Source organism: Otolemur garnettii, unplaced genomic scaffold (genome assembly GCF_000181295.1).
Source record: "Otolemur garnettii isolate 467f Iridium unplaced genomic scaffold, OtoGar3 scaffold00038, whole genome shotgun sequence".
NCBI lineage: Eukaryota > Metazoa > Chordata > Mammalia > Primates > Galagidae > Otolemur > Otolemur garnettii.
The window spans coordinates 317,412-329,763 of NW_003852433.1; the positions used below are offsets into that span (position 1 = coordinate 317,412).

The window sequence follows — 12,352 nt, forward strand, 5'->3', positions numbered from 1 at the left end:
TCCCAAGTAGCTGGGACCACAGGCGCCCGCCACAACGCCCGGCCATTTTTTGGTTGCAGCCATCATTGTTGTTTGGCGGGCCCAGGCTGGGGATTTGAACCCGCCACCTTAGATGTATGTGGCTGATGCCTTAGCCGCTTGAGCCACAGGCGCTGAGCCAGGATAAGTTTTTAGAAACTCAGTTTTACTGAGTTAAAAGTAAATGTGGGGTTTTTTGGTGGGGGAATGAAGATATAGGGGGGAAATACTTGATTTGGAATCAGAAGATCTCTCCCCCTTACTGGCTTTGGGACGGGAGTCTGGCTGTTTCTGGGCTGTGGAGCGATGGTAATAGTTCTAACAGCACAGGTGTATTGCAAGGATTAATGAGAGAAGCCAGAAGAGACACAACATCACTTAGTATGGTTCCTGGCTCTCCTTAGGGGTCTCAAAAGATGCAAGTGAATATTGCATTTGTTTTTCAACATTGTCCCTGGGAGCGGATGAGCAAACCCATTTTCCATACCTGCCTCTGCACTGGATATTATCATTGTCTTTTCCCAGGAACGTTTTCTCTTCAGGTGCTTTTTTTGCACGTTCGTAATGCCCATTTTGGTGTCAGATTCTAGGGATACAGCTGTGGGACCTTCTTGTGTCAGGAGCTTACAGTTTAGTGGAGGACACAGAGATAATCACCACCCTTACCCTGGGGCTGGGCAAAGAGGAAGCACAGGGAGTGAGATACTGGAACACGGAAGAGACACTTGAACTAGCCCTGGGGCACCAGGGAAGGCTTTCTGGAGGAGGTGGCCTTGTGGTGATGAAAATTGAGAAAGGAATAAAGATTAGCCAGGCCATGAGGAAATGGTAGGGCAGAGGTGTGAAGCTGAGGAAGAGCATGATGGGCCTGGAGTTCATCATGCTGAAGTATATGAGTGTGTGTGAGAGATAGACAAGTGGGTGGTGTCAATCATCTGGAGAGGTAAAGAGGCTCTGGGACCCATCAGTTCTTAGAGAAGGAGTTTGATCTTTACCCCTCAGGGTAAAGGAGGGCAGTAGTGAAGAGACATCCTAGTGCTTGCATGTTCTAAAATCACTCTGGCTGCTGCTAGCAATCCTCCTGCCTCAGCCTCCCAAGGAGCTGGAACTTGGAGGCACCTGCCACAACACCCTACTAGTTTTTCTATTTTTAGTAGGGATGGGTCTCACTCTTGCTTTGAGCAGGGAAGAGACATTCTGGTGCTTGCATGTTCCAAAATCACTCTGGCTGCTGCTGGGAGAATAGGCTCCTCCCTGCTGTAGGAGCCCCCAGCTGGGGCAGGAAGGAGGCTGATTATTTATTTATTTATTGACAGAGTTTCACTCTGTTGACATGGTAGAGTGCTGTGTTGTCATCATAGTTCACAGCAACCTCAAACTGTTGGGCTCTAGCAATCCTCCTGCTTCAGCCTTCTGAGGAGCTGGGACTAGAGGCACCTGCCACAACACCCTACTAGTTTTTCTAATTTTAGTAGAGATGGGGTCTCACTCTTGAACTCCTGAGCTCAGGTGACCCGCCTGACTTTGACTTTAAATGTTGCTTCCCAGTGAAACCTTCCCTGGTCATCCAATCAGTCTCAAATTTTGTCCTTTATTGTCACTTATCTAACCTTCTAAATATTTCACTTATTTATGTTGTTTATTTTCTTTTCTCAGTCTTCTTGAACCTCTCTATGGAGAACAGAGGTTTCTGTATGTTTTGTTCACTGCTGTGTCTTCAGTGCCTGGCACATAGTAGGTACTCAATATTTGTGTACTGGAGGAAGGGACTATGGCTACAGCCACAAGGACAGGGATGAGAGGATGCTTGTGCACCAAATGACACTTGGCATTTTGGTTGGGCCATTTCCATCTGGGGCCTGTGGGTGGATAGATCGCCTGGGTACCACAGCTTTGCCTCTTGGGGAGGACATGAGTGTACACTTTGCCAATCAATCCATTCTTGGCACTTCACACAGTGCACTGCACAAGATGGGTTTGCACTGTTGTGGGGCCAAGGTTATGTTCTGGAAGATGCTGGAAAGTGTCAGGACCAGCCCACGCCCCTCACCAGATGGTGGCATTCCCAGGAGGCGGCAGCCAGAGACAGCTTAGTGAACGGCTGGTGAGCTCTCAGATTGGATTGAAGGGTATAATTATGAAAGAACCTCAGCAGCTGTTAGAATGAATCAACGCCTCTGAAACTGGGAGAAAAGCTGCCAAATTGTTTGGTTTTGAATGGAAGTGCTTTCTCTCTAGTGGATCTCTTAGATTCCCCAGGAGACAACGAGCTTCATGGCTACAGCCCCAGTACCAAGCATAGAGCTTGGTGTTTTGGAGGGAGGCAAGAAGTGTTTGCAGAAGGATGGAAGAATGAAAGCTTGCCATGACTCCTCAGTCATCGCAGCACCTGTTGCTCTGAGTGACTCCCTTCTCAGACAAATTTTATATATATATAGTCTGCATGAAAATGGCAGGAAATGGGAATTTTGAACTTTGTAAACATTCCTGGGAGATCAAACTTATAGAGTTAGCAGGCTCAGCAAATGAAAAAAAATATTCATTGCTGTACCCATTGCTCGTGATTGTACTGGTGTCCTCTCTTTCCTGGTCCAACACAGCCCCCACCTCCCAGATAAATGCCTTGTTCCCTGTCTGTCCCACATGCTGATGTCCATGATGAGACAAAGTGTGTATATAGATGTGTGTATGTGTACATATATCCATAGAGATATATATACACACACACATATATATGTATACACACATGCATATCAGAGATTGCTTAGACTTCTTTCCTGGTTTTGGATGCAGTGCTCATCAGATACACTATTTAAAAAATTGAGCCAGTCCACCTAAGGAATAAATAGCAGCTGGCCTCAGTATGAGTGGGCTTCCAATATGTTTTGGAAAAGACTAACATCTATTAAGTCAAGCATGACATATGGGATTCATGTAAAGTTTTAAAGCCTGTAGTTAAATTTGTTTCCTTGTATCATAACACAGGTTAAATGAAAACCTGAGAATCATAGGTTTCTTGGGTTGGGGAGGACTTTAAAGTATTATTCAACCATCAGCTATGGTGGTTTAAGAACTTCTTTTGCTTTCCTTTGTTCATTGACCTATTAATTGATTCATATTTATATACCAGGCATTTGCTAGTCATGCAAAATGGCAACTCTAGAGGTAGACAAGACATAAAGCAGGTTATGGGTTGCAGAGGCACTGCTCTATTTAAGAGGGATATGCACCAAGATTTACTTTCCTTATTTTCTCTTGTCATTCCCCCTTTCCTTCCATGAAGAATAGCCACTGAAGTGGGTTTGAGGATCCTAAAAGGGGGGGTGATATTTGTGGGCCATTGATCCTAATTCAGCAATGGTTGCCCTTGGTAACTCTTCCCAGGAGAAGCCATGGAGAGAAGCTTTCATTCATTCCACTTGTGGGCAGACGGCTCCCAAGACTGTGAGGTCAGTGTGGTCACAGAAGGTGTCTGGGCGTGGCCTGTCCTAGGGTGGTGCGCCTCTGTGTGGTCCACTGGGACTGGTGGGGGTCCCTTGGTGGGCATCAGTGGGTTGAGCTTCCACCTGAGCAGTTCCCCACTCTTTGATTCTGTCACTGTTAGCTACAGCCAGAGTAACTCATCTTACGTTCCAGATTGCATAGTATCATTTGCTGTGAGACTCAGGGAACCTAGACTTACTCAGCATCTAAGAAGAGTAGAAGTGGGGTCAGAATATTTCATCATTTGTTTGTTTATTCACTCAACATTTATTTATCCACTCGATGCTTTTGTATTTGGTGCTATTATAAACCATGATATGTATTCCCCAGTGTTGTAGTTGCTTGTGTATGTGTGTTTCTTGTAGAAGACCGTGAGTTCCCTGGGGTGTGGGGGCTATCTCTTACTAGTTCTCACTCATTTTTGTGTATGTGGTAGGTGCTTCATAAATGTGTCCCAGAGAAAGGGGGAAGATTCTTACCGAGCACCTACTGTGGACTCAGCACTATTTATGCACGTGTATATACAAGGCTACATAATTAAAAAGCTGAAAGGAGCCTAAGTTTTATTAGATGGTGAAGATTCCAGCGGATGCAGTTGGAGCTTGAGTGCCTTTGTGCTGTCTGTTTGTATGTTACTAGAACTCTGGAACCGAGGCTGTCGTCCAGTGTCTCTCCAGACCTGCTGAAACTCAGCCTGCTGGAAACAGCCTGCCTGTCCCCTCCTGCTCTGCCATGGGAGCGTGCTGACAGCCCCCTCCATGATGAGATGTGACACCGCTGGCTTTACCCAGCAGTCACGCCCCCCCTACCCAGGGCCTGCTGGCTCAGGTAAGTGGGTGCTTGAGCTGAGCTCAGGGAGCTAGAGTGTCCAGGGGGGTGGACGGTACCTGTGGGTTCTGCCAGGGAATTTTGTCTCTGTCCTTTGTATCCTGTCATTGTCCTGTGTCTCACATCTGGGGCTACATATGTGTCCCAGAGCAGGATTTCAAAAGGTCACAGGGGCCGGCTCTAGAGGTGAATAGCTCTGATTCTGGATGGGATTTCAGAGCCTTAGAACTCTGCCTGGGGTCTTTGCTGATGGAAATTCTCCAGTTCTCAGCTGCTCCATATCTGTACCTTTATTCTGCCTTTAACCGAGTCTAGACAGTGTTCTCCGGCTTGGGGAGATGGAATCTGTTAGCACCATTGAGCATGTAAGGGAGGGAGAATATCAAAATCTGTCTGCCTTTCTTTCCTGGAGGCTCTGAGTGAGTCAGAGCCGGGGGAGCAGTGTGGGGCCTCTAGGAGGGGAAGCGGGAGGCTTGTGCTTAACTAAAATACCTTCCCCTCTTGTAGTCCCTCTAGATCAGTGCTTCTCAACCTTCCTGATGCCGCGACCCTTTAATACTATTCCTATGGGTCACGACTCACAGGTTGAGAACCGCTGCTCTAGATGGTGGCTGGCTGGCAGCAGTTTTACAGGGAGGGAAAACACTGGAGTGAAGAGGACCTGGGGGGTCAAGAATAGGGACTTGTCTGGCACCTTGCAAGACAGGAATAAAAAATAACCTTTAAACAGGTAGAAGTGAGTGGGTCATGGAGCTGAGGTCAGGTTTCCCTTGTGTGACAGTAAGCAGGCCTGGCCACCTCTCTGGGCCATTTCCCCACCCTAAGGGAGATGACACTCCTACCTTTTGGGTTGTATGAAGATTAATGGAGAGGAAGGAGTCTTGTTTTGATAGAACAGATCTCATAGCTAGATAAAAAGGGGCTTAGGCTCTGAGCCACTGCAAAATAGGGTGTGATCATTGTACCCACCTGATAAAGTTGTAAAGCAGAGAGGATTTATAAAATACCCAAAGCACCTGGCTCAGCTCAGTGTCTCACTCATGCTAAGCCACCATTGTTAGCTGTCACTTCTCTTATTAAAAATACGAAGGCTAGATGTGGTGTCTGTGATTATATCTCAGTGTTTTTGAGAGGCTGAGGCAGGGGATTGCTTGAGCTTGGGAGTTCAAGACCTCCTCTCTGTGAGTAACATAGTGAGAACCTGTCTCTACAAAAAGTGGAAAAAAAAAGCTGGGTGTGGTGGTATAAGCCTGTAGTCCCAGCTTCTTGGAAGGCTAAGGCAGGAGGATCTGTTGAGCCCAGGAGTTTGAGGCTGCAGTGAGCCATGATGATTCCACTGCACTCCAACCTGGGTGATGGACTAAGACTCTGTCTTTAAAAGTAAATAAAGAAGTAAAATTTAAAACAACAATATGAAGGCAGCCAGCATAAAATAAGTTTTCCATAGAAAGGAGCCTAGAGGCAAACAAGTAACAATAGCAAATTTAGTGAGAAAAATGAGATGGTTTTTTAACATTTTATAATGGCATCTGCAAGGGTGGGGGAGAAGAGACTGAGGGACTGTCTGGTGGGATTGGTGGCTGAGTTATGCACTCTTCGGCTACTCACCCTCCTTGTGACTCCAGGGACTGCTGCTTTGGGTAGCTGTGGGAGCTTCCATGGTCACTTATGTTCTGGGTAGACTCTGCTACAGGGCCGTAATTAGGGTGGCAGCAGTGAGGGACTGTGAGGACACCACGGGAGCTCATGCCAGGAGCATGTGTGGTCTGGGTTCAAACCCTGACTTCCCCTCTTGCTTCCTGAGCAACTGCAGGCCAGTTATTTCGCCTCTGAGCTGGTTTCCTTATCTGTATGGCAGAGACAATCACTTGTTATCATAAGAACTGGCCTCAAGATTAGCTAAGTTGGGAAAGTCCTTCTAGCCAGTGTTGGAGCCTCTTCCACACCCTTTGAGCTGGGACGAACTTCAGAGACAGCCGTTTACTCCACTCCCCTCGCCCCAAGCTCAGAGAGGTAGAGAGACAGGCCCAAGCCTGCCCGGTGAAGTCGGTGGAGGGCTGTGATCCAAATCTGGGGCTCAGGTCTCTTTGTCCTATTTGCCTAAAACACTCTGCCCCCACCCAGAAGCTGTTTTTTGCATTTTTCTCCCTCCCCCTCTTCCTTTCTTCTCTCTCTCTTTCTTTTTTAGCAGTTGCTTTTCCACTCCTGATGTCCTTAATCCCCATGGATCCTCAACCATAACCATGGTCACGCGGGTCGAGGTCGGCTCCATAGCGTCCCTGACTGCAGTGCCAGGCCTCGGTGACATTGGCAAGGAGGAGACCCTGAAGCGGACTTACTTCTGCCAGGCTGGTGACACCTCTGGGGCTCCCTCAGCCCAGATCTTGGAAGGGAAGAGCCTGCTGAGGAGCCCGGCTCGCTTACTCCCCCTGCCGAGGCTCTCCCCCAAGCCCTTCTCCAAGGAGCAGGCCCCCCCAGATGGGAAGCCCCCTGTGCTGTCTTTGCTGCATAGTCTGCCCAGCCCGTGTCCTTCTGGTGGGCTCTCTGAGGAGGTGGCAGCAGAGGACCTGGACAAGAGGATGCCCGGTTTGGTGGGGCAGGAGGCGGGTGGCGGGGAGGGACCGAGGAGAAGCTCGTCTCTGTTCACCAAAGCTGTGTTCCTGCGGCCCAGCCCCAATGCCATGATTCTCTTTGAAACCACCAAAACTGGCCCCACTCTAGGAAAGGCAGTTAGTGAGGAGACGCAGGAGGCCAAGGCAGGCATGTCTCAGGAGCCCCCTTTAGGCACCACGTCTGAGGTGGCTGCCAAGCCCGCTGTGCCCACCCGGAAGCCCCCAGGGACCCTTCCCCGACCAGCCTCCCTGCCGCAGGACACGAGGCCGGCTGCAGCCCAAGAGGCGGCAGGCCAAGGCCAGGCTTTCTCAAAGGCCAGCAGTGTGGAGGACACGGCGGGCCCTGCTTCGGAGCCCAGACCTCGCCTGAAGAGGAGGCCTGTGTCAGACATTTTTGTCGAAGCTGTCCAGCCTCAGAAGCCGGGCCCTGGGGGAGCAACCACCGTGGGCAAAACACCGCCCACCCCTCCGGAGAAGACATGGGTGAGGAAACCCCGGCCTTTGTCCATGGACCTCACAGCCCCGTTTGAGAGCAAAGAGGCCTTGCTGAAGAAGGCGGCCGGTGAGGCGAGTGGAGCCATGGTGGGCTCAAGTGCTGACCGCTGGGGCCCAGAGAGGTCCAAACTGGAGCCCAAGGTGGACAGGGAGTGTTTGGCCAAGGCAGAGCCCCCTCTTTGCAACATGAATTCAGACTTCCTGGCAGTGGCCAGAAAAATGCATGATCAGCAGGAGAAAGTGCTTTTGAAGCAGGACACGGGCAACCCCAGGGCCCCAGGGGCTTCAGCCAGGGTGGTCCTGAGAGATGACCTGAGTCCTTCGGAAGAGCAAGTCAAGCTGGCCCGGGAGCATGAGAAAGCACCTGAGCCCCCTTCGTGTAGGCCAGGAAGAGACCCAGAACTCACTGAGGTCAAGGTCAGGCCAGCTGACAGAGGAGTCCAGGCCCCTGCAGGGGGCAAATGGGCCTCCAGGGGGAGCATGAAGAAGTGTATCAGCCTGCTTGGGGAGGACAGCGCCATGCCCATGTCCTTGGCAGGGGGGCCTGGACCCCCCTTGGCCACCCCCGATTCCCCATCAGCAGTGGCAGAGCCCAAGAAAGGGGGTGTGAGTGTCCAGGAGCGAGTCAGAGGCTGGGCTGCTGAGAGCTCCGAGGTGAAGCCGGAGATGAGGAGGAGGACATTCCAGGCTCGGCCCCTGTCTACAGATTTGACCAAAGTGTAAGTGAGCACTCCTATGCACCTCCCTCAGCCTGGGCTGCTGCAAGCCAGCTGCCAGAAACCCCAGGGGGAGAGGGAACTGGGCTCTGCACCCTGTCTAGGTGTGGCCAGCATTGGGGAGCTACAGCTTGGTTTCCTTGTCCCTTCTCAGCTCTGCAGCCTACAAGTGAAGCTGGGTATGTGTCCATTTTACAGATGTAGGTCAGGAAGCTAAAGGATGGCAAGGAAGTTGAAGCCAGATGTCATTCTAACTCACCTTATCTCCATAGCTAAGCCTTCCTTCCCTGAAGTCTGAGACCACTTACCACAAGACCTAGGACTCTATGTGTGGCCCAAAGTATAAAATCAGAGGGGTCGAGGTAATTTGGGCAGGTCACTTCCCCTCACTGAGCCTCAGTGTCTTCATCTCATAAATGGTAATAATACTAAGACCTTCCTTAAAGGACAGAGGTACAAACTTAGAGATGATTATGGAAATCACTCCGCCCACGGGAAAACCCTAGTATACTGCAGTGCCAAACATTGTCGACCAGTTGGTTAACAATGGTTTTCTAAGCTTGGCCCACCTCTGTTTTTCCACAAGTGGCCACAACAGGGAGATGCCACCAGGTGTAATCAACTGGCTCGTTAATAACATGCATGCCACCAACACACTTTGTCTGGGGTGGAGTTTGCAGGGGCAGGGTCTCAGGGCAGATTGCCCTCCTGGCTCTGGGAACCAGGGCAGCCACTATGGCAGGTTAAAACAGTGGCTCTCAGCACATTAGAATCACCTGGAAAAAATATCTGTGGCTGCCCCCCCCCCCAAAGATTCTCATTTAGTTGGTCTGGGGAGGGGCTGATATTTCAAAGCTTACAAGCAGGTCTCTTGTGCAGCCAGGCATGAGAACCCCTGAGTTAAGATAGCAGATAAAGGGACACCGGTGCCAAGGACCTCACTCACGTGCTTTCTCTCACTGTGTCATCATAGTGCCTGGGAGTGGCTGTGTGATTATCCCCCTTTGACAGATGGGGAAAACTGAGGGTGTGAGTTTAGCAAGAACACACCACAGCCTCACACCTCCTGGGAGGCAGACCCTGGGTCTTCTGAGTGTGGGTCAAGTTTTAAGTGGTTGTGCTCACTTCAGCAGCACATATACTAAAATTGGAACGATACAGAGAAGATTAGCATGGCCCCTGCGCAAGGATGGCACGCAAATTTGTGAAGCGTTCCATATTTTTACAAAAAAAAAAAAAAAGTTTTAAGTGGTTTAGTTTTTCTCCTCTCCTTTTTCTTCAAAGCTCCCCAGCCCTGAATTGAATATGTGCTACATACTCATGCATTTATATCAGAGAACTCATCAGGCTAGAAAGATTCACCTTTATAGGTAGGGAAACTGAGGCCCCAAGAAGGATAATCACTTAGCCTCTGGTCACCCAGATAGGCAGACAGACACCCGCCCTTCACATTCCCTGACAGCCCACTGCGGATGGGTTGCTAACAACAACTATTAATTATCCGTCCTGAGGCATCTTTACTCTTCCCTGAACGCCCTCATGTTGCTATTAGGGCCTTGGTTAGCCTCTTATCTGCCCTATAAAAGAGACGGGAGGTGTTAATTATCCCCATTTTATAGATGAAGAAACAGAGGCTCAGGTGAGGTCACAAGCCTGACCAAGTGCCATAGAGAAGAGGCAGGGTAGAGCTGGGACTAGCACCAGCTCTGTGTCTTCACCCCAGCCTGGGGCTCCATCCACTCCAATGATGCTGTGTTTAAGGTAGGCTCTGGCCACTGAGTTCTTCCCCTTTTGGCAACTGGAAGGAAGGAAAGGAAATGTTCTTTTCAAAGAAAATCAGCCAGTGTGTCTTTGACACTATCAGGGCTGATCTCACCCTTGGGCTCCTGTGCTGGTGTGTGTGGGCTACAGGAATCACAGCTTCTGTTTTGCCATATAAATAACTCGGATCTCTGTACCAGGTTTTCAAGTTCAGATTCAAGCAAGGAAGTCAGATATGAGAAGTGTGCTGAGCTGAGTGGGGAGCTTCCTAAGGAGCTGAGAGAAAAGGTAAGGAGTGGCTGTGTTGGGCACATCTTGTTTTCCAGCAGGCAGTTGGACTAACTGGAAAAAAAGAGCTTCTGTGATTAGCTAGACCCGGGAAAGAATCAGACACCTGTCATGCACAATAAAATATATATATTTTTGTCTAATGTTGGGACTTTTCAAGTCTTTTCTGGCATGATAGATTCTGATTTTCCACTCCCAGGTATTAAATACTGTTTACATATGTGATTGTCAGATATTTTAGTTTTTATTTTCAAAGAGGCAGAAGGGCATGGCTTTCTTTTATATAAAAGTGCCTGCTTTCCTGTCTTTATTAAGACATCTAAATTTAGGTTTAAAATGTTAATAAAAACTCTCTCAAAATCCCCTTGTTATGGTTCTTACTCCTTAAAAGACTTACCACCTAGCTGTAGAAGAAAGAGGTACATTCCCAGCAATTAAATTGCTAAAAAGGTATTTTTTCATTTCATCCGTTTAACAAGAGGAAGCTTGTAAAATAACTGCTAGGTATAACTGGTTTGTGGTTGATGCTTTGTGCAGTCTTAAGTTTTTTAACAAAGACTTCTTGAGATACATTTGACCTATAGTAAAAGCACATAATGTAAAGCATGCAAATCGATGAGTTCACAAGTGTGTATACCTGTGAAGCCACTGTCACAGCTGAGATAATGAACATTCCCATCACATGCAAAAGTTCCCTCAGGTCATGTTGTAATTGTCCCTCCTGTACCCTCCTCTGCAGGCCACCATAGATCTGCTTTCTCTGCCGGTCTAGATTACTTTGCATTTCAAGACTTGAATATAGGTGCAAACTGGACTCTTGTTTCTTCACTCAGAGTAATTAATTTGAGATTCATCACGTTCTGGTGTGCACTGGTGGTTTATTCTTTTTAGTTGCTGACTAGTTGTCCACTGTGTGGGCAGACCGCAGTTTGTTCCTCCTTTCACCCTTTAATGAACTGTGGGATTGTTTCCAATTTAGGGTCATTACAAATAAACCTACTGTGAACATTTGTGGACAGTCTTCATAGGGACTTGTAGTTTCATTTCTCTAGGAGTAGAATTGCTGAATCATATGGTGACCTCATGTTTTATGTTTTAAGGGACTTCTGCAGAATTTTTAAAGTAACCCCAATGCTTGGTTCTAAGCCCCGCATGCCTATTTAAGTGAATCCCCAGCAAGATGGGCTGGCTTTGGGTGATTATCCCCATCACTCTTGGAGAAAACTTTGTCCTGCAAATTTTATCCTTGCACCTCTTGAATCACTTCTTTGAAATGGTTAGGAGAGGATTCAATTTGAGTAAAACTCCTCATATTTCCATTAAACTACTGTGGTGATAACAACAGCAAGAGCAAAAACGGTTACACGAAGCAAGAGTTTTGGCAGATGGGTTGAGGCTAGTTTATTATTTTCTCTGTGTGTTTTGTGTGTTTGAAAACTTTCGAGAAAGGAAAAGTTAATAAATAAACTCTCGGTTACATATTATGAGATTTCATCCCTGTAAGGTGACTTTGTGTGTGTGTTCATTGTGGTAACATATACATAAAATATACCATTTTAAATAGTTTTTAAGGAACAAAGTAAAAAATATTAAACAGCCTAGGTTATTCTAATAGAAAATATATATATGTACACTTATACAGGGTGGACGTAAAGTTTATGTGCCATTTGCTGTGTTAAACTATTTTAGATTTTACATGAACTTTATGTCCACCCTGTATATAAAACTAGTATAAAACAAGGAGTAAGGAAGACTCTGAAGTATTATAACTGATTGATAATAGTTGTTATCCAAAAAGTGGAACAGTATGTGAATGAGGGAACAAAAAGAATTTGAGCTTTGTCTGTATTGTTTAGATTCCTTTACAATGGCAGATTCATATATTACTTATGTAAAATTTACATAATAAAATTTAAACAAAATTCTTCAACAGCATTCCAACATCTAGAGTAAGGGTTACCAAACTGTGGCCCTGCCTGCATGATAACCATGTTAAAAGGTACAATTACCTGGAATGGGTACATTCTCAATGTTGTGCAACCATCACTTCTAACTAGTTCCAGAATTTTTATCACCCCAAACAGAAACCCTGTATCTAGTTCCCTATTCTTGGCTCTTGGAAAATCTCTAATTTACTTTCTTTCTTTTCTT

The 12,352-nt window shown here is 47.4% G+C and overlaps 1 protein-coding gene and 1 non-coding gene across 4 annotated transcripts in view; both read left to right on the forward strand.

Annotated features, from left to right (window-relative positions):
• Nucleotides 1-4,236: 4,236 nt before the first annotated feature.
• Nucleotides 4,237-12,352, forward strand: part of KIAA1671 (KIAA1671 ortholog) — a 156,992-nt gene continuing 148,876 nt past the window's right edge. The window contains exons 1-3 of one of the 3 annotated variants that reach the window (XM_023513249.1): nucleotides 4,237-4,329; nucleotides 6,518-8,155; nucleotides 10,114-10,201. In XM_023513249.1, the coding sequence (XP_023369017.1) occupies nucleotides 6,573-8,155; nucleotides 10,114-10,201 (1,671 nt within the window). In that variant the 5' untranslated portion in view covers nucleotides 4,237-4,329; nucleotides 6,518-6,572. The remainder of the gene's footprint in view (nucleotides 4,330-6,517; nucleotides 8,156-10,113; nucleotides 10,202-12,352) is intronic. The other 2 variants (XM_023513248.1, XM_003789832.3) reach the window with 2 other exon arrangements.
• Nucleotides 9,270-9,376, forward strand: LOC111725362. Its single transcript, XR_002773441.1, has one exon. It is a non-coding gene; the product is annotated as a U6 spliceosomal RNA (small nuclear RNA).